The sequence below is a fragment of the Grampus griseus genome (genome assembly GCF_964374135.1).
Source record: "Grampus griseus genome assembly, chromosome: 8".
NCBI lineage: Eukaryota > Metazoa > Chordata > Mammalia > Artiodactyla > Delphinidae > Grampus > Grampus griseus.
The window spans coordinates 99,826,168-99,849,099 of record NC_139002.1 but is presented as its reverse complement, the minus strand read 5'-3'; the positions used below and the strand labels follow the sequence as shown (position 1 = coordinate 99,849,099).

Sequence of the window (22,932 nt, the reverse complement as noted above, 5' to 3'; positions counted from 1 at the left end):
GTGCTACAAAGGAAAGTACAGAGTGCCAAGGGTGTAGATAACAGAGGAACATAACCAAGTCTGGAGGTGCCATGAGAGTGTCCCTGAGGAAGTACAGCTCCCCTTAACCACAAGGGATGCCTGAAACAGAGGATAGTACCAAACCCTATATATACTGTTTTCCCTATACGTACATAGCTATAATAAAGTTTAATTTATAAATTAGGCACAATAAGAGATTAAGAACAATAACTAGTAATAAAATAGAACAATTATAACAACATACTATAATAAATGGTAGGTGAATGTGGTCTCTCTCTCCCAGGATACCTTATTGTAAGAATGTAATGCCTTTTCCATTTTAAGGAAGCACTTTTCATGCACTGTGGCCTTCCCTTTTGCAGTTTGAGGTGGCTAGGTAGACTTGATCCTGGGTGAAGCCTACTGGGCCTCAATAGTTTGATCATGAATCTGTATCCAACCTCACTGGTGCTGGTAGAGCAGAGTAGACATCGCTGGCAGGAGATTGGAGGGTGGGAGAAAAGGAGGATCTAGGGTATTTCTCCCCCTTAATCTCTCCTCATGAGACATCTCCAGTGAGGGTACCCCTGCCAGGCAGCACTACCTTCCACAGTTCCATGGCTTCCGTTGGCCCCTCCAAGTCTAGGGTAGTGACAGTCTGCAGTTGCTAAACTCTGGGGTGCCTCATCTTCTCCTATTTACTCTTTCAGCTCTTCTAAAACCCCTCGTTATTAGCAGAAAATGAGATATTAATAATCTGTGGCACGTGGTGGCATCACACTACTTAATTTGCCACCCGTTGCTTCTTACGATGATGAGCCAGTTGAAGGCAAGATTTTTGAAGGTCGGTTAGCTTCTGCAGTTGGCTGTGATAGCGACAGGAATGATTTAGGAGAATATGGGGTGAGATGGCTACTTCTGACGTCATGGACCACCTTACAGGAATAAAATTTGAAGTTCAAGATCTTAAGTTCTCTGTTTGACTTATGTTCAGAAAACCAGAGAACTTCTATACAAGCCTGACAAGATGTCATTATTTCTTATACCCACAGGCCAGAGGAGGCTGAGAATTAATGCCAAGAGCTAACTGTACAGCTTGCAGAATTATAATGCAAGTATAGCTTACAGCCCACCAAAGTCTCTGTTGTAAGGATTTGATCATTGACTAGGAAGGAGTGGGACCCTAAGAATCAAGATAGGTATTTTGAATATACTTGAAAGGACCTGAGAATCTTAATCATCTAATCAATTTGAAACTTTCTTGTTAAAAGAATTAGCTTCTCCTATCCTGGCTGAACAGCCTAGGCTTCCTTTGCTTAAAGACCCTATAATAATCTAATTTGCGGCAGTTTTCCTGCAAGGATACGGCTGTTCTCCTTAAAGCCTAGACCTATGACCACTCATTGTCTCTGGAACCATCACTAGGGTTAGATCCCACTATGCCCCAGGAAGACAAGTGCAAAGTTTGATCCAACAGGAGACAGCTTAAACACAAAAATAATTACGAGATCTTTCTAATTTACATTTGCAGAAACCTAGGAAAGATATTTGTAATTGGATTCTTGGCATATTAGATCAAAGAAAACAGAATATAATGTTGGATCATGAGAAATATTAATGTAGATGCAGTTATCAGAGACTACGAATTGTGCTAACTTTAGCTATAGGAAGTGACCCCAACATTTTACTTGGTTGAAAGCTGGACTTAATAGTGACCTACATTAGGAAGAATGAGAGGCCAGAAATGCACTGTCAGATGCTTAAGGAGATGGGAATGTTGAAGAGAATTTATGTCATGTGCAACCCACTCACCTAGCCTCTCTCTTCCTTGGGAAAGTCCAGAGAATACTCTCCTAAATACAGTATGCTAACACATATATATGGAATTTAAGAAAAAAAAAATGTCATGAAGAACCTAGGGGTAAGGCAGGAATAAAGACGCAGACCTCCTAGAGAACGGACTTGAGGTTATGGGGAGGGGGAAGGGTGAGCTGTGACGGGGCGAGAGAGAGTCATGGACATATACACACTAACAAACGTAGTAAGGTAGATAGCTAGTGGGAAGCAGCCACATGGCACAGGGATATTGGCTCGGTGCTTTGTGACAGCCTGGAGGGGTGGGATAGGGAGGGTGGGAGGGAGGGAGACCGCAAGAGGGAAGAGATATGGGAACATATGTATATGTATAACTGATTCACTTTGTTATAAAGCAGAAACTAACACACCATTGTAAAGTAATTATACCCCAATAAAGATGTTAAAAAAAAAAAAAAGAAATGAACTAGTGATGGGAAATGGATGAGAATGATAGTGAGAGACTTGACCATTGAAATTATCTCAGTCAGTCTGATGTGATCCTAAATTAGCCAAGATTAGATGACACTACTTAACCATCAAAGATAAGGTTGGAGCAATTACTATAACTGGTAAGAGAACCAGAGTGACAATAGAAGTGTTTTGACTGATAGACATCAGCTAATGAATAATGAGGTAGCTAGAAATGAAATAGATGGTCAGCTTACGAAAGTATTGCTTGAACTATATAACTGGAAAAAATTCTAAGTATCACATGTCAGTTATCGACTGCTGTGTAACTAATCACTCCAAAACCTAGTAGATTAAAAATCATTTTCTCACAAATCTATGGGTCATCAATTTAGGCTGGATTTAGCTGGATAGTTATTCTATTAATTTTGCCTGGGGTTATTCATGTTATTTTATTCATCTGGTGGCTAAACTAGTGCAAAATGATCTAGAATCACCTCACTCCTTGGCGGGGGTTGGCAGGCTGACAGCTAGACTGTCTCAGTTCTCCACAATACAGCCCTTCCATCAGGCTAGCTCATGTTCATACACACGGTGGGTCTCCAGATTCACACAACAGAACGCAGTGCAAAAGCAACTTTCAACCTTCCACTTTCATCATATTTGCTAACTTCCTATGGACCCAAGTGAGTCGCATGACCAAGCCCAAAGTCAAGTCTAGGATTAAGGAGATCTCCTGTATGGAAATATAAATTTTACAGACGTTAGTATACAGGTGTCACATAAAGCCTTGAGATTTAACGAGATCCAGGAACTGAACCCTAGAATATTACAACTTTTAGAAAATCAGGCAGTTACGAGGAACCAGCAAGAGAAAACGAAAAAAGGATCACTCAGAAAGGCAGGAAAAAAACTCCATAGGGCTTCCCTGGTGGCGCAGTGGTTGAGAGACCGCCTGCCGATGCAGGGGACGCCGGCTCGTGCCCCGGTCCGGGAAGATCCCACATGCCGCGGAGCATCTGGGCCCGTGAGCCATGGCTGCTGAGCCTGAGCGTCCGGAGCCTGCGCTCTGCAACGGGAGAGGCCACAACAGTGAGAGGCCCGCGTACCGCAAAAACAAAAACTCCATAAAAGGATGGTGTTCCAGCCAAGTAAAGTAAGTATTTGAGAAGAAAAGAGCAATCAATCATCAGGTGAGGTAAATGAGAATTTTAAATTCACAATGAAAGCAGCAGTGTGGAAGGGACTTTTGATCTCGATAAGACCAGTTTTAGTGAAAGGGTGAGGGTATTCAAGTCTAAATAGAATAGTTTTAAGCCAGAAATGAGAAAACAGTTTTTAGCTGCAGGACATTGCTTCTGATATAATAACTAGGAAAATATGACACATTTTTTTATTTTTCTCATTTTTATTGGCGTATAGTTGATTTACAATGTTGTGTTAGTTTCAGGTGTACAGCAAAGTGAATCAGCTATACATATACATATATCCAGTCTTTTTTTAGGTTCTTTTCCCATATAGGTCATTACAGAGTATTGAATAGAGTTTCCTGTGTTATACAGTAGATCATTATTCGTTATCTATTTTATATATAGTAGTGTGTATATGTCAATCCCTAACTCCCAATTTATCCCTCCCCCCCCTTAGATTGGAAAACTGTGGAAGTAATGCAGACTGAATGAATTAGAGGTAGTAGAATGTGACCAATAAACAGATCTGTCGACTGTAATGGACAACAGAGGTAAACCCATCAGTGATCAACATATCAGCATTAGCAGAGGAAAAAAATGGAGGAAAAGATGTCATAATTAAGCCCATAGCTAAGGTGATATATTCTCTTTTTTCCCAACTTTATTGAGATATAAATGACAAAAATTGTATATATATTAAGGTGAACAACAAGATGATTTGATATACATATATATTATGAAATGATCACCATAATCAAGCTAATTAACATTTCCATCATCTCACATAATACCATTTTTTTGTATGTGGGGGGAGAACACGTAAAATCTACTCTTAGCAAATTTCAAGCATACAATACAGTATTATTAACTATAGGCACTATGCTGTACATTAGGTCCCCAGAATATATTCATCTTATAGCTGAAAGTTTGTACCCTTTGTCCAACATTTCCCTTTTTCCCCCAATCCCCAACCCCTGGCAACCACCATTCTATACCATCTGCTACTATGACTTCGACTTTTTTTAGGTGCCACATATAAGTGATATCATACAGTATTTGTCTTTCTCTAATTTATTTCATTTAGCATAATGCCTTCAAGGTCCATCCATTTAGTCACAAATAGTAGGATTTCCTTCTTTCTCATGACTGAATAATATCACATTGTATATATATACCACGTTTTCTTTATCCATTCATCAGTTGACGGACACTTAGATTGATGCCATAATCCTGGCTGTTGGCAACAACGCTGCTAAGAATGTAGGAGTACAGATATCTCTGAGATACTGTAACTGTGCTTGTTTTTCAACCAAAGAATGGTTAATAGTTAAAGCTCAGGGGTTTGGTGGACTGGTTCCTGTTTCACTTTGAGTTTTTTGCTCTGTTTCTGCCTTTGTTCTTGTTTTTACAGAAATATATGACCACTGACCCATAGAACAGATATGTTGATCTGGACAATGTAATGACCACACTCAAGTTCTAATATCAGCAAGGTACTTCGTGATTAGTGTACACATCTCCGAAAACAGAAGAGCAGCCTACCCCCAGCAAGTAGCCTGCAGCCGTTTCCTGCTTCCCTTCTTATATAAATCCTGGCTAACACTTGAAGAGTTGGGAGTTGGTTCTTTCAGGCAGTAGTCCACTTTCTCCCCAGGTTGTCGGTTTCCTTAAAATAAAGCTACTTTTCCTTTACCCAACACTTGTTTCTCAGTGTTGGTTTCTTCAGCAAAAAGCAACAGAAACTGAGTTCCATCACAATACAGATTTCACTTCCTTTGGATATATGCCCAGAATTGAGATTGCTGAATCAAAAAATAGTTCTGTTTTTAACTTCTTAAGAAAATGCCATACCGTTTTCATGATGACTGTACCAATTTACATTCCCACCAACATGGCACAGGGGTTCCCTTTCCTTCAAATCCTCACCAACACTTGTTACCTCTTTTCTTTTTGACAACAGCCATCCTAACAGGCGTGAGGTGACATCTCACTGTGGTTTTGATTTGCATTTCCCTGACGATAGTGATGTTGAGCACCTTTGCATGTACTTACTGGCCATTTGTGTATCTTCTTTGAAAAATATCTGTTCAGGTCCTTTGCCCATATTCCAGTGGGATTATTTGGGTTTTTTGCTATTGATCTGTAGGAGTTCCTTATATATTTTAGATGTTAATACCTTATCAGGTATATGGTATCTAATAAATATTTTTTTCCCATTCCCTAGGCTGCCTCTTTATTTTGTTGATGGTTTCCTTTGCTATGCAGAAGCTTTTCAGTTTGATATAGTCCCGTTTGTTATTTTTGCTTTTGCTGTTTATGCTCTCAGTTGCATATACAAAAAAAATCATTGCCAAGACAAATGTCAAGGAGCTTCCTCCCTATGTTTTCTGTACATGTCTGTTAGGTCTACTTATTAGTTTCATTCGGTGGTGTCACGTTTGCCTGCTTCTTTGTGAACACAAGTCTGTTTCCTCTGGTTTGCTTTCTCTATACAGTCCTCCTTGATGGCTCCACTGGCGTTTTACAACCTCCTACCTGGAACCCATAGTTTCCACATAGGAACTTTTGTCCACGGATGGCTGCTAAGGTTACTATTGCTGTGGGGTTATATATGAGAGACCTCCTATTCCACCATCTTGCTGACCCAGAGCAAACATTGTAAAGCCAAACAGAGTATTCTCTAATAGTTTTTGGAAGAACTATGATAGACAACATTTCCTACATGTAGCATGTAGCATCCTTCCTGGCATACCCCCAAATCCACATTTGATGTATATCTCTATGGTTTTCCTCCTGGGCTAGAAAACTCTCAGGGCATCTATCTTAGGAAAAAAATTATAGGTCAAAAACCACTATGCTTAAAATAAAAAATAATAATAATAAAAAACCACTATGCCAAAGACCTTCCCATATGCCAGGCTCCCCCATCCTGCCTGTTCCAACTTCAGACTTACAACTTCTACTTCCATTTTTATATGTTGTAAGCCCTTGCCCCCATCAAATCCAATCTCTCAGGAGACATAAATAAAATACAACCAAAGTGGAACGGGAAAGAGAGAACATTACTGACAACAGTCATTCACATAATTTATTCTCATTGGGCTGAAGGCAAGTAGGGAATATGAATCCTAAAGTTTGGGGATAGGAAACAAAGAAAAATTATTTCCTCATTCTCCCTGACTATACTTTCAAGTCTTCTTCCTGGTTTATTACGTTATTTGGACAACCACACTTGACCACACCTCCTGACATTACTCAATATTTGCTTGAGTGAAAGAGACTGAGGCAAACTGAAGGAGCAGCTCTCATTACCCTCTGTCCATCACCCAGCAAACAGCCAGCCATGTCCTCACCATTCCTGTACACTGTTGGAGAGATGAGACCATCACACCAGCTGTGCCTACTGGGGTTGCTATTGTTTTCTCTTATTCCAAGTCAACTATGCCAGATCTGTGGTGAGTATGGTTTGACCTAAATTGCTCTAGCATGATAGTCTGAAGACTATTGACAGGGAGCTTTGTGTAGAGTTACCTGAGAAAAGACCTTATTCCAATTCTGTATGCCGTTGGACTCTATGAGTAACGTGAAGGGTGGCAGGAGATGGTGAGGAAAGTTCCACAATGTACGTTGTTTTAAGAGGGATCATAGATTCAACATTAACTTGCCTAACTCTTCTTCCTATGCTAAGAGCCTTTCTACCACAACAGACCTGCCCAGTAGCTGTCTATTCTTGTTCATTTTCAGTGATAGAAAACTCATGACCCAGAAATTATTCAAGATCATGGAAAGGTGTCTTTTGATTCTGAGATGCAATCTGTTTTTCCGAAGTTCAGCCTATGGGTTTTAGGTTAACTCCTTGTTTAACTATGAAGAAAAAAATAATGTTAATAATCTCTTTCAAATAACGAAGACTGTTCTCTTGTCATTATTGAGTTCAGATATTCCAAGCTACACATCTTCTTCTTTTCAACTCTTCCCCACAGGACGTGGGTAGAAACCCATCATCTCTCCTCTGCATGTAGGCTCCAGAGAGTATGTGATTCTATTTCAAAAATACTAACTAAGAGAAAGAAAAACTGGTTCAGGTATAGTCTGACCCCTTAATAGCCAAATGATCCAATGTTTCTGAATTTTTTTAGCTTCGTCTATAAATGGAGGATAATCAGGGAAAGGTGTTGAAGCAGGTGATTTCTTAAAGTCCGGTATAGCTCACAGGTGCATGATTTCTCTATTATAAGTCTTTACCCTGGAATTGAGCTTCAAACCAGTCCAAAGATGGTGCCACAATGTGGTGTCAGCTGCGGCTACATCTTCCTGGTCTCTACAGCCCACAGGAAGCAATCCATCGCACAGCAGAAACACTAAAGTTCCGAATCTGCCAGCTCTAATTGTTCTTCCTGGCCTGTCATTTCTTCTGTTGTATCCTAAGAACAGGGGGTCTCCGTGGAGGCTTTGGAGTTTCATTCATTGTACAAAATAATTAACTTTGTTTTTGTGGTTAAGGAAGCTGATTTGAGCTGTTGACCAGGAACTAAAAAGTCTATTTCAGTGCCAGAAAATCCGCTGAACTGGATGCTTCCATAAAATCTCAGAGGCGACTCACAGTTGTCCAGTTGTGCCTGTAACAAACCATGACCTTCTACAATCACTCCACTCAGATCTTCCCGACTCTCTCTTTTAAAGTGAAGAAAGGTGGGCAAGGAAAATAACATTTCCTGGACTCTCTAAGTATGTGATCCTTAGAAACTCGAGTTGAGCTAGAGGGAATAATATGTACAGTATTTTATAGTTTACTTAGTGGGGTTTTTTTTGTCCAATATCCATGAAGTAGGTGTTACTATCCACCATTTCAACTGAAGTCAAGAAAGTTACATTAACTTGGGGCTGCCCTGGCGGCGCAGTGGTTAAGAATCCTCCTGCCAATGCAGGGGGCACAGGTTCGAGCCCTGGTCTGGGAAGACCCCACATGCCGCGGAGCAACTAAGCCCGTGCGCCACAACTACTGAAGCCCGTGCGCCTAGAGCCCGTGCTCCACAACAAGAGAAGCCACCGCAGTGAGAAGCCCGTGCACCGCAACAAAGAGTAGCCCCCACTCGCCGCAACTAGAGAAAGCCCGCGTGCAGAAACGAAGACCCAACACAACCAAAAATAAATAAATTAAAAAAAAAACAAAAGAAAGTTACGTAACTTACCCCCAGTTATAAGTTAAGGAGCAAAGAATCCAGCCAAGGCCTGCCTGAACTCAGGGTTCATATTCTTCTCACGATTCTACAAACCCATGAGATAATCTGGAGGTGGGTAGGATTTTCTTAAGATTACGGTCAAAGAATATTTAGAAATGTTTTCAGTGATAGTTAACTCTTCTTATTCTCCAGTTCCTGGGGGGTCCGGATTCTCCTTTTATTTCCACAATGTAATGGGACTCCCTCCATCCTTGCCCCTGGGATTTGGACACGTCTTAGGCTAAAACCAGAAGGTTTTCCAAAGGGTCCATGATGCTGAATAACGATCTTGATGCCTGGCCAGTTGGGCAATCAGACAATGCAGCTTTGGGCTCAATCACCAATGACACGTAGAATTTTTGCCTTCTTTCTCTTCTCTCTTCTTCCCTTCAGCATTAACCCAAGTGAATTAGAAGAAGATGGAGAAGGAACCAACTGACTCTAGAAAGTAGATTGGGCTAGGCTCCAATGACCAAGGTCTCTTTAAGGATACCCTCTCTAGGCCTCAAATTAGGTAACGGTACTAGATCTACCAGGCAGGACTTATATTCTGCCAGGACACAATGGTAAGGCTGAATAGTTGTTAAAATAGTTAACACTTCCATGCTGGTTGGCAAAAAAAGTAATACCTGGCAGAGCGGGGCTCCAGACCCACCTTTGTATTGTTACAGCAACACTGCCAGCGACTACTGGAAGGGTCTATGCCTGTGCCACATCTGCTCCTAAATCTTTTAATATCATCCCTGTTCCTAGCCCTAATATTTCATGAGTGTGTGTTTCTTATTTCCTCCCTCCCTTGCCACAGAGGTAAGCAGAGAAAACTGCTCCTATCTAAATCCTCTAATAAACACAATGGTAAATGCAAACTATACCAAAGGAATCCAAAGTGCCAACATCCTGTTGACCTTCAGACTTGTTCAGATTCAGAACCAAAGGCTAGAACAACAGCTGACTCGACAAATTCAAGAAGATATAAAAAAAAGAGGTGAGTGCCTATATTCCCCGGAAGAGTTAGGAAAAGACTTACCTATCTATAAAGATGATCTCCAGGGAGTTCTAAAAATTGTGTGTCCAAAACATCCCTGATACATCAATCTTAGCTGTAGAAAACTTGAGGTGAACAGGGGTAGATATAAAATGTAGTACACTTGAAACTTATTTAATGTTATAAACCAATGTTACCTAAATTTAAAAAAAATCTAACACAAGTATGTAGTGGGGTTTTTTTTTGATAAAGTTCACATGAAATTCAAAAAAAAATTGAGATGACACAAAGGTACCTCAAAAGATCAATCCCCTGCCACTTACTCTAGAGCTAGGCCTTCCTTCTTTGAGCCCTGAAAATCATATTCCTTCAAGAAGTTACAAGGAAAAGCAAAAGAAATTATAGACTCTCATCCATTAAGACTGTTATATGATATAGTTGAGTTCATGACCAGAGAGGGTGTGGACCACAACCAAGAAAGCTGACAGTCGAGAGGCAACCACAGAGCAACAGAGATGTGGACTGGGTTTGAGACCAGATTCCACTTCGAGCCTTTCTTTTCAATACCGAGCTTTAGCTTTCTCATGAGTATAAGGGGGAAATACACCGCCCCCACCTACCTAGCAATATTATTGTGAGAATTAGGAGCAGCCTGAGAGTTTGGACGCTCTCTAAGGCAGAACATACAAGTCAATTATTCCTATCCAGGAAAGACGGCACCCACAAGGAGAGAAAATCCCAAGGCTTTATTATTTATCTATTTTTATTCTTTGTTCATTTTTATAAGGATTACATGATTCCAGAAAGAACCCATAATTTCACGGGAAAGATTAAGATCTCGCTTGCATTTATACAGTACTGCTAGAAAAGGCTCTGTTTGGGGGATAAAGAAGAGAACAACAAAATATTAGTAAAGAGTAGAACAGGAGAAAGGAGTGACAGCAATATAAGTCTCCAGGAAGACAGGAGGCCAAAAAAATTATAAGCATGTACCTTGTTTAACTTGAATACTTTTCTTTTCAGAGCCAGAGATAACCTCAGGAGAGCTGGCCTTGGCTATCCTGGCTTTGGGAGCGTGTAAAAACTCTAGTGAAGTGTTTATACGTGATGCTCATCTGGTTAGCAAACTAGGAGAGAAATTCAAAGCAGAAATTGAGAATATGGGTGAGAATCAAATGTTCAGAGACCCTGGACATCCTTGTCTTTTCCTCTACTGACTCAGAACTGTATGAAGTTTCCCCCTATTTTTTCCATCTCCTCTTCACTTCATTCATCCCACTATACCTTTGAAGATCACTTTCCCTTCTTCCTTCTTTCAACATGCATCTTGAGTTTTCTTTTCCAATATGTTCAACTGAGCATTGACCTTACGTTGGATGATGAATGCACACACCAACACACAAACATACAGGTCACAGTTCTCTAGTCCTCCAGAAGCTTGGCATTTAGACAAATTACACCAGAAATAGTTGAGCAATACGAGACACTGTGTCATAAGTATCAAAGCATATACATACGATTCTATAATATTACAAGGGCTAAAGATGGCAAAAAGTACTTTATCACTGGGAAAAATAGGTTGACCATCACAGCTGCTAGTGAGGTACATTTGTGCATTCTAGTCCTAACTATGTAACCACTTGAACATCAGGATAGTATTTTTTTTTAATATTTATTGGAGTATAGTTGATTTACAATGTTGTGTTAGTTTCAGGTGTACAGCAAAGTGAATCAGTTATACATATACATGTATCCACTCTTTTTTAGATTTTTTCCCACATAGGTCATTACAGTGTATTGCCCTGTGCTATACAGTAGGTTCTTATTAGTTATCTATTTTATATATAGTGGTGTGTATATGTCAGTCCCAATCTCCCAATTTATCCCTCCCCCCCTTATTCCTTGGTAACCATAAGTTTGTTTTCTACATCTGTGACTCTACTTCTGTTTTGTAAAAAAGTTCATTTGTACCCTTTTTTTAGATTCCACATATAAGCGATATCATATGACATTTGTCTTTCTATGTCTGACTTACTTCACTCAGTATGACAATCTCTAGGTCCATCCATGTTGCTGCAAATGGCATTATTTTGTTCTTTTTATGGCTGAGTAATATTCCATTATATACATGTACCACATCTTTATCCATTCCTCCATTGATGGACATTTATGTTGCTTCCATGTCCTGGCTATTGTAAATAGTGCTGCAGTGAACATTGGGGTGCATATATCTTTTCAAATTATGTTTTTTTCTGGATATATGCCTAGAAGTGGGATTGCCGGGAGTATTTTTTATACCTTTAGTGCTGAATCTCCTCAGTTATAAAATGAAACGAGTTGAGTTGAATTTGGTGGCCCTTAAGAACCTTTAAATTTCTCAACTTTGCCGATTCTATGAGCAATATCTCCCCTCTGTTATTCACCTCTCTTTAAATGTAAAGAAATGGAGATAAAGTAAGTAGAAATAAGTTAAAAATGTACTATTCCGGTACCACTTCCGTGACTAAGGTATTTCTTTTCTCTCTGCCAGAAACACACAGTGACAATCCGCTGACTAACTATTACCAGCTCAGCCTGGCCCTCCTGGCCTTGTGTCTGTCCAGTGGGAGCTACTCAACCACCAACGTTATTCCTTACTTCACTCCTGAAAATAAAAACTATTATTTTGGCGGCCAGTTCTCAGTAGGTGAGTCATTTAAACCCAATTCCCTTGGTTTCAAGGACATAGGCACCAATAGGCCTTGCTCTTTGAATTTTTCTACCAGTAAGTACTTGAATTTTTTCTATCCTCTTTACCCTAGTCTCCTCAGAAGAGAATTTTTGTTTAGAAGAATGGATATTGAGTAGTATTTAAGCCTCTTTATGGATGTGCAGTATAGTAGAAAGATGTGGTTCCTACTCACACTTCTGAGTAACCAACAGATGTTAACTCTTGACTTTAATTTTCCCATCTTTAAAATGAGGATAGATCATGAGACTCTTCAGATAAGACATCTTAGGAAGTATAAATATTAGAGAAAGGGAATGCGGTGGAATTCATTTATCTCAACCCTGCACCTTTCTCTCATCTATTGGGACCATTTGGATGTGTGGGATTACTTCCAAATAATAGATTTGGAAGTAATCTTTCTTCCAAAGAATAATAGATTTGGAAGTAATCTTCTCATCTATTGGGACCATTTGGATGTGTGGGATTATTTCCTAATAATAGAACCTCTCCAGTGGTCAGGCCCAATAGTTTGATCAATAAAGTGCGTATCCACCATGGAGAAGGACCAGAAATTCCCCACTGGATCCGCTTACACATCCAAAAAGAAGTCCCTTTAAGACAAGTAGTGTTGTTGCCCTAGGGGCCCAGATCCACAAGCTCATTTTTCTCTAAGAAGTTCAAAGAGAACCACCATTCAGTGTCTCAGGATAGTATGGAGAAAGTGAGCTTCTTATACTCCTTCTTCTATGAGAGAGGTAAGGCACCGTGCCTGAAGAACATAGAGGAAACCAAGTAAGGAGCCAGGAAAAAAAGACCTTATCCTCCATCCTTCCAATCTCTTGCCTCCTCCTCCCCATTAAGAAGGTTTACTGAATAAACTGCTCTCAAGCACTATTTCTTCATCAGTCTAATGGAAACCTTGGAACTTTACAAAGACATATTTGTTTGGAGTATTATCCTGGGTTTTCTCAATTTCTTTGCCAATGTGGCTAAAAGATAAAAAAGGATGAGAACAACCAGTATGTAAAAGCAGACCATTCATGTGTTTGCACCTACAAATCCATATGTGTTTCTATGACCAAGATGTGAGTTTCTGAGTACAAGGTACATGGCTATTCAACATAAGGAAAGAATCTTGCAATATTTGAGAGGCTAGTGCCAGAGGGATGACTGCTGTACCTTGAAATTCTTATCTCCCATCATTAACGAGCATAACCAACCATCCCAGTTTGGCCAGATTTGTCCTGTTGTTAGTACTGAAAGTCCCACATACCAGGAAACTACTCAGTCCAGGGTGAACCAGGATGGTTAGTCACCCTATCACCGGTGTTTTGCTTCCTGACAGATACTGGAGCAATGGCTGTTCTTGCTCTAACCTGTGTGAAGAGGAGAATAGAAAAGGAGGAGATTGAAGCAGATATAAAGGATTTAAACAAAACCAATGTTTATATAACATCCCTGGTAAATAAGATTCTGTCTGCAGAAAATGATGGTCTCTTCGGAAACATATTTAGCACAGGAGAAGCTATGCAGGTAAGTCAGAGCGTAAACCAGGAGACAGGGAAGGGATTCATGGAGAAAAGCAACATCTTCATCCTCCCTTACTGGCCTCCTAAAGACTTATTATCCATTCTGTTTCCTATACTGACTTTGATCTTACTCATGTGATTCCCCTGCCCTGCCTGAAATGTATTCTCCTCTCCTTTACCTTTCCATATCCAATGCTTCTATGAAGCTCTTCCTGGCTCCATTTAAGCAATTCTACAGCCTGCTACAATCTATCTTGTTGTTTTATCACATGCAGTTTCACACTTTACCATATACCATTGTTTGGCGTTTCACCTTACCTCCCAAATCAGTTACTGGTATGGAAATAATAAGTGGTAGTGGAATCTGGTAGTTATTGACATTAAGTCATTAATGCACAACCACCCAGTGAAGAAAGAATTATTATCTCTATTTCCTAGGAAGTAATAATAATGAGTGTGAACCATGGAGTACCGGTAACTTGCCTAATAGTACAAAGCCAAAGAGCGATGCAGATCGTGATAGGACTGAAATAATTGGTTTCAAAACTCATACTCAATGCCAACACTATCTTGTATATGTTCCTTGAAGACTGAGAATTTATTCCTGCATTTACTCACTGATCTACTCAACTCTAAGGAGTAGATACAAGAGGAGATGAAGAAAGGTTTATAGAAAAAAAAAAAAGATTTCACTGAGTCTTTGGTATGAATTTGGGTCTGCTAGGCTGACTCAGGGTGAGAGGACTTTCAAAGGGAGAGAAGAAGCAAGGACAAAGGACAAAGGTACAAAAGAACATTCCATATTTTAGGAAGATCAAAAGGTTCAGCACAAGGTGCTTGGGAAAATTACAAGACGGGGCTGATGATGTAAGCAAGGGTCCAGTCATAAAGAGTGTTCATATTGTTGTTACTGTTCACACTTGATAAGTTTGAAATTAATATAAAACCGTGGTTTCCCATTCTGGCTGCACATTTGAATCACCTGGAGGAGCTTTTATAAAATACTAATGTTTACACCCCAAACCAACCAGTTAATACAGAAATTTAGGGGTGGAACATGGGCTTTGGTCTTGTTTAAAAACCCTACAGGTGGTATTCATTCACAGCAGGACCAAGAGCTGCTTACCTACCACAGTTTATAAGAGAAGATAAAATATGATGAGTTTTTTTTAATATCCCACAAATGCTGGTTGACTACCTGGTTATCTTTAAGAGTCTTCAAGAAAAAATGAAAAGGAGAACTGTCCTTCCTTGAGAAACCACAGAGCAACATCTTCAAGTTTAGTCCATTTTAGCCCTTGACTTACTCTAATACCCTCTTAATTTTTCCTACCCTGTAATTCTTCCCCTTCAGTCCAGTTTATATCTGCTGCCTGGATAGTTTCTGTTCAAGAACCTGTTAGACTTCCCACTGTCAAGCAAATGATGGCAGACACCGCACCGTGAAATTCAAGGGTCTACCAATCTGGTCCCAACCTCCTTCTCCGGGCTGTCCTTCCACAATTGCCCTGAGTGTTCCCTCTACACCAGTTCTCCTAAGCCAGGAGGAATCCTCTGGGGATTTTACTAAAATGCATATAACTCTCATCATAGCCAGGCCAGGCTCTGGCCATTCCTACTTTATCCCCTATGGTCAGGTTGTTGCCTCCTCATGTCACCTACTGAAATGCCATCATACCACCAAGCCTATTCAAGTACTGCCTTCTCCACCAAGACTTTCCTCAGTCTCACTAAATGTTTATGAGCTCTTCCTCTTTGGAAAGGCCATGCCGCTAGATGCTTCTCTTAGGGCATTCATCTTAGGGACTCCTTTACAAGAATCTGTTCACACTATTTATGGATTGCCTCCTATATGACAAGTACTGTTTCAGCATCAGTGGTACAAGAGTAAATACGGTAGAGAAAGTCTGTTCTCACTGACGCTATGAGAGTTTGTGTGATTTAACAATTTCCACCTCCCCACCCAAACTAGCTTATAAGCTTCTTGATGGCGGGAAAGGTATTTTAGTGGTCTAAGGTGGTTCCTATGTAGTCAATGTCCAATAAAGATTTACTAAGTTAGTTAGATGCAGGCTTTCCTGTTATGTGAAGTTTCTCTCATTTATTCCCATTCTCTCTCACTCTCTCTCTCTCTCTCTCTCTCTCTCTCTCTCTCTCTCTCTCTCTCTCACACGTTAGGCTCTGTTTGTCTCATCAAACTATTACAAAAATAAACGGAATTGCCAAGAAACTCTGCACACAGTACTTCACAACATCCTTCAGGGAGCATTCCATCTGCCAATTGCTGCAGCCCAGATCTTACCTGCCCTGATGGGAAAGACCTACTTGGATGTCAACAAAAACTGTTCTTGTGCCTGCAGTCCAGGTATAGCACTAATGAGCAAACTGTTTTGCCTTTCAGCATAACACCCAAAGTGTGTGAGACTTAGGTTTCCTCAGGGACCAAAAGTGACCAGTTAAACCTCTAAAGCATAACAGTTCCCAGATAGAATTCAGTCTTCCATATGTGATCATAACCCCCTGAGGATTTGTCCTTGAGTAGTAGATGCCGTTCTTGGTTCAAACACTGATGAACAAGGTAGAGTTTATTAAAGGACGTCTATCTCCGAAGGGATGTTTTCTGACTGCTGGATACAGAGATTTTCTGAGCATCATTCCCATCCTAAAAAGTATGGTGTCTCTGACTTTTCATTATGCTCAATGAGTGGTCCCTCAGAGACATAAGACATCAATGTGGAAAGAATATGGCAGTATTATAAGAAAATTGCAGCACGAATCATTAATCAAACAACTGATTTTGCAACAAGGTACAAAAAAAGACTTTTCCTTCTATCTATCTTGTTCATTTCTGGTTCAGGCACATGTAGGTTTAGGGATCTTAGACAAAATGTTTAACTTCTAAGCTTCAGTTTTCTACTATAAGAAATGCAAATGATAATAGTATGTAACATAGGTATTTGTAAGGACTGAAGGAGAAAATCCATGTAAAATGATTAGTACAGTGCCTGGCACATAATGTTTTCAATAAAGGTTAGGAAATAAAAAGGCTAGGGATTGGGAAAAAATAGGGGAAGGGCACTAAGAGATACAAACTTCCTGTTGTCAAATAAATAATTCATGGGAATATGAAGTACAGCATAGAGAATATAGTCAATAATATTGTAATAACTTTGTATGGTGACAGATGGTTACTAGACTTTCCATGGTGATCAATTCGTAATGAATATACATGTTGAATCATTGTTTTACACCTGAAACTGACATAATATTGTATGTCAACTATACTTCAATAAAAAAATTAAAAGGCAAAAAAAAAAAGGGGGTGGGAAGCATTACTGTATGCTGCACCAAAGCAAAAAAAAAAAAAAAAAAAACAGGAGCCTCTGTGGGAAATGGGAGATGGGGTAATTGAATTGCTGAGACAGCTGGAAGCTGACGCAGGCACAAGCCCGCACGAGCCGGTGAGTAGTGTGTGGTTTTAATTTGTGCTTTAGTCATATGAGAGATCTGCCCCGTGACTGCTGACCCTCGCTCCTTGCACAAACCTTCCTCTGCATAAAGGGAAGGAATCGTTGCATAGGGCTTGGATAGGTGTGCAGACTCTAACCTCATTTTTTATTATTCCTTATAATAATTCTTCTCTGCCTTTCTGTCTCTGCCAGATAAATTCAACATCTCCACAGATGAGCCTGTACCTGTGACACCTACTATCTCACCCTCCAATATTTCAGTCAATTACTCTGTGCAAATCAATGAAATTTTCAATTCCACCAAAGTCACCGTGAGAAAGGGTTCTGTCTTCCTCGATGTGATGGTGGCAGCTGAGAAACAAAATAAGGCTGCATTTTGGTATGTCTGTACATAACCTAAGGTTAAGGAATTTAATGGGATTATGACTCAGCAAGAATACATCTGCACCTGAATACAATGTACATTTAAAACACCTCCCAGTGAGTACTTTTACTGTTCACCAACATCGCACGGCCGGGGTTAAAAAAAGGGAGGTGAAATTTTTCCTCCTCTAGCATGTAGCAAGTATTAAATTATTGCTCACTGAATAGATAAATAAGTACCAGGGATCCCTCTTCTGTCAGTTAAACTCCTTCAATAAATAGAACCTCTTAAGTCAGACATTTTGTGTCTGGAACAGTGGTTCTTAACTATTTTTGAATCACTGACCCCTTTGAAAGTCAGATGAGTGGGATTCTCATCCCAGAAAAAGGAATATACACACAAAATGTGTCATTCTTAAAAAATTTTTATTTTATATTGGAGTATAGTTGATTAACAATGATGTGTTAGTTACAGGTGTACAGCAAAGTGATTCAGTTATACCCATAAAAGTGTCCATTCTTTTAAATTGTTTTCCCATTTAGGTTATTATAGAATGTTGAGCTGAGTTCCCTGTGCTATACAGTAGGTCTCTCTTGGTTATCTATTTTAAATATAGTAGTGTGTACATGTCAATCCCAAACTCCCAATCTATCCCCCACCCCCGCTACCCTTTACCCTTTACCCCTGGTAACCGTAAGTTAATCCTCTAAGTCTGTGAGTGCAAAACTTGTCATTTATGTTTTTTTTACATGTGCGGTTTTTTAAAATTAATTAATTAATTAATTTTTTTTTTTTTGGCTGCGTTGGGTCTTCATTTCTGCATGCAGGCTTTCTCTAGTTGCATCAGGTGGGGGCTTCTCTTCGTTGCAGCGTGCTGGCTTCTCATTGCAGTGGCTTCTCTTGTTGCGGAGCATGGGCTCTAGGTGCGCGGGCTTCAGCAGTTGTGGCATGTAGGCTCAGTAGCTGTGGCTCGTGGGCTCTAGAGCACAGGCTCGGTAGTTGTGACACACCGGCTTAGTTGCTCCGTGGCATGTGGGATCTTCCCGGACCAGGGCTTGAACCTGTGTCCCCTGCGTTGGCAGGCAGATTCTTAACCACTGCACCAGCAGGGAAGTCCCCAAAACTTATTATTTAAATCAGAGGTCTTACAAATGCCTCCCCCACCTTTCAGGAGGTTCATGGACTCCTAGATTAAGGTTCCCTGACCTAGAGAGTTCAAATATTAAAATTAAGATATTGACTCTGCCTCTGAAAAATATGGCTTATTTGGCTCCTTAAACCTAACTGACAATAGTTTATTGTATTTAATAACATGCTGTAAGATGCGACAGAGAAAATCGTATATATATGAAAATTATGTCTATGTGTATATATATAACTATAAAGCCTGCTTTCAAGTGTTCCCAGGAAGGTAGAGAAATGTGAATAAAGAATGTGAAAAAGACATTGACTATGTCACTTTTTAATAACCAGGTATGAATTACTAAATTATCCTTTCCTGTTCCTCTTTCCTCAGTGCCTCTAGGACAACCAATTAACACTTTCTTGTACTGCTTTAGTGTCTTCATCAGTTACTGTCTTGGGTAGAAGATTTGAAATTGTTGATGGCAAAGTGTCTACTATGGCAGGAAGGAGGGGCAGAAACCAGGGGAATCATTTCTCTAATTTTGCATGGATTGTAGGAGGGCCTGCATCAGAATGACCTGGAATGTTTATAGAATGTGCAGATTCCTGGTCCCAGCCCAGACCGACAGAATCAAGGTATCTGGGGATAGGGCCAGGAGATCTGCATACTCTGAAGCATCTTCAAGTGATTCTTAGGTGTGTTAAAGTTTGAGAAACGCCCATGGAGAGTTGCCTTCGACCATTCTAAGTTCCTGGAACCCATTCACTGTCCCCCACAGTTTCGAAACGGAGGACAGCCCATGGGGGCCCTACATCACCACTGTTCAGAACATAAGTGCCAACAATAATGACAGAACCTACTGGCAACTTCTGAGCAATGGCCAACCGCTGAGCCAAGGTAAGGGAGAGTACGACAAACAACGCTACAGAGTGAGATGCCCAAAGCATTCAGGTGTGAGGGTGTAAGCTTTGGCGGGGAACGTGCCAAGGAGCTGGGAGAGCCATATCCATTATCTGATGATTTGGTGGTCAAATCATTTGACCCACTTCTCCTTCTTCTTCCTTTTCAGGACCTGGGAGTTATGTTGTCAAAAATGGAGAATATTTGGAGGTTCGTTGGAGCACGTACTAATAAACCCAAACCATCCTCAGCTGGGTCTAACCCTTTTGTAGTGAGATTCCATGTGGAAATTGATCTCACACCTTCCTTTTCACTTATCTCGACCCCAATAGCATAGTCAATAACCTCTAATTCTCTCTTCGCATGTTCAATAAAAGATCAACAACTATACAAAAAGAGCATGTTCTAATAATTTCATAGCAAAAGGGAATTACTATTAGAGAGAAGAACTACCTCAGGAGGAAACAAAGTGAAAGAGATTAGACCCACTTGTCTAATAAACTGAGTTCTACTCAAGGTTCCCCTGCTAACTGTCTGGGTGACCTTGGGCAACTGGGGAAAATGGAGATAAAGTTCTGGGTCTAATGGTGCAGCAGCAACCAATGAGATCAAGGAGAAAGTTCATAGGGAGACTGAGCTCTCTGAGACCCAGATGCAAGGGAGGAACTGAGGGGACATATTGCTTCATACAGGCAGTGGGTAGAGAGAAAAATATCGCCATGGAGAAAGGGTGAATTGTGAAGCTTACACATCGAAGTCAGTCCACAGAGTTTGAGGGACACTTTCATTCCCTCTTCCAGCTGCCTCCCCTGGGTCCCACTTGTTCTCCCACATTTATTTTCCTTTCATTTCACCATAAAAATCACCCTTATAGTCATATCATCAAAATACACATGTAAAAGAAGAATGACTCCAATGTTCATTTCAGCAGAATTCACTTTAAAGAAAAAGTTGAATCATGTCTTAGCATGAGCCGGGTTACACCTCTTACTGAGTACCTGAGCTATGTGCACATTCAGTCAGGAACCAGAAGTGCCTTTAAGAAGCCGGAGGACAAAAGGTGCTTCAGATAAAGCATGAAGTAATCCGTTTAAAATAACCTCCAAAAGAAAGAGCCCTTTAGGTAGAATTAGTTAACTTATTTCAAAAATGTCTTCCTCGTTGCTCCTTGTGTTTTCATGATACTCTTCTCTTCTCCCCCTCCACCAGTAACCCTGATTCCTACACACAGTAACCCTCTTCCTACACACTGCTTTCTGGCACTGATCTTCAACTCTCAGGTTCAGCTCTGCCCTGGCCTTCATTAACCGGGTGTGACAGATGCCTTCACAACTACACAGCAAGGGATTCCATCCTCTTGGGTCTGTGTCACATCTTGAAAGCTAAATTAGAGACAGGGGGGTCTCCACGGTGCTGTGAGCATGCAGTACCAGCTGTCAGATCTATTTGTAGACTATACAATCTATGTGAAATTGAAGGATAATGGTTTAGGTCACAAATATGCAAACTATTAGGACTGGCATTGCTGTCCAGCACAGTGTGACCATACAGTTTATCATCCAACCATAACTCTGTTAAGAGTGAAAGTGAACATTATTAATAAATATACTCAGAAAAAAAACAGATTAAAAACTGGGACTATCCTGGGAAAACCAGAACATATGGTCAATGTTGTCCATAAAGGAAGCTCAAGCAAAAAATATAAACACAGGGGCTTCCCTGGTGGCACAGTGGTTGAGAGTCCGCCTGCCAATGCGGGGGACACGGGTTCGTGCGCCGGTCTGGGAAGATCCCACATGCCACGGAGCGGCTGGGCCCGTGAGCCATGGCTGCTGAGCCTGCGCGTCCAGAGCCTGTGCTCCGCAACGGGAGAGGCCACAACAGTGAGAGGCCCGCGTATCGCAAAAAAAAAAAAAATATATATATATATATATATATATATATACACACAAACACAAATATGTCAAAATAACAGGAAATATTGCCCCTGAAATAACCAATGAAACTGAATCTCAATGTAACAAAGTTGGAATGGGTCTCTCCAACATCCCTAACTCTCTCTCAATGATTCTAGCTCATTTTCTGTAATATTCAGTCAATACCAGTAAAGCACCCAATTTATGTTAGACCTATTTTCCCAAATGTGGTACAAGAAATTAAACTCATTGGTATACCAACATGGAGTCAAGTAACATGCCATCACAACATTAAAGTCATTTTCTTTTCAATTCTCATTTAATTCTGATTGGATTAAATATCAAACCTCACTTTATGCCACTATGTTTTCCAACACTCCCCTCTAGCACTGCTAACCTCCGTTTCTGTTGGAGAAAGATGAGTTTCTCCCAGCCCATGGTCTTTAAGTAGAAGGTAGTAACACTGTTGTCTGATAGGAATGCCTTCAATCTCTGAAACAGACATGAAGGTCAATGGAATAACGTTTCTTTAGCATTCCACTAACATTGGCCAGTGAAACATAGCTCTGGCCACACTTGCATTCTGAGAAGATCCTATGGCTTGAGATTATGTCAGAACCTAGACTGAGTCTGAGGGGAGAAACTTACACCTACAAAGAAGTAATCAACACAAATAAACCTTTCAGATGTCCAGAGAGAATCTCAGTGCTTTGATACCAGAAAATGAGGCACAGGAGAAAACAAACAAGGAAATAAATCAATAAGTCCAGTCAAGAGTTAACCAAAGACTATCAAAACATATGCTTTAAGAAACTATAGAGGAGATTGGTTCAAGATGGCGGAGTAGAAGGACGTGCTCTCACTCCCTCTTTCAAGAACACCGGAATCACAACAAACTGCTGAACAATCATCGACAGGAAGACACTGGAACTCACCAAAAAAGATACCCCACATCCAAAGATAAAGGAGAAGCTGCAATGAGATGGTAGGAGGGGCGCAATCACAATAAAATCAAATCCCACAACTGCTGGGTGGGTGACTCACAAACTAGAGAACATTTATACCACAGAAGTCCACCCACTGGAGTGAAGGTTCTGAGTCCCACGTCAGGCTTCCGAACCTGGGGGTCCGGCAACGGGAGGAGGAATTCCTAGAGAATCAGACTTTGAAGGCTAGCGGGATTTGACTGCAGGACTTTGACAGGACTGGGGGAAACAGACTCCACTCTTGGAAGGCACACACAAAGTAGTGTGCG

At 40.5% G+C, this 22,932-nt stretch overlaps 1 protein-coding gene across 1 annotated transcript; it reads left to right on the top strand.

Annotated features, from left to right (window-relative positions):
- Positions 1–6,798: 6,798 nt before the first annotated feature.
- On the top strand, positions 6,799–19,992 carry TCN1 (transcobalamin 1; the record flags this gene model as incomplete). The annotated part of the gene is made up of 9 exons (XM_082661108.1): positions 6,799–6,910; positions 9,483–9,662; positions 10,686–10,826; positions 12,193–12,348; positions 13,718–13,905; positions 16,080–16,266; positions 17,564–17,750; positions 19,640–19,758; positions 19,931–19,992. 9 exons carry the CDS (start codon positions 6,799–6,801, stop codon positions 19,990–19,992), a joined length of 1,332 nt encoding a protein of 443 aa, XP_082517234.1.
- Between the last annotated feature and the right edge of the window lie 2,940 nt (positions 19,993–22,932).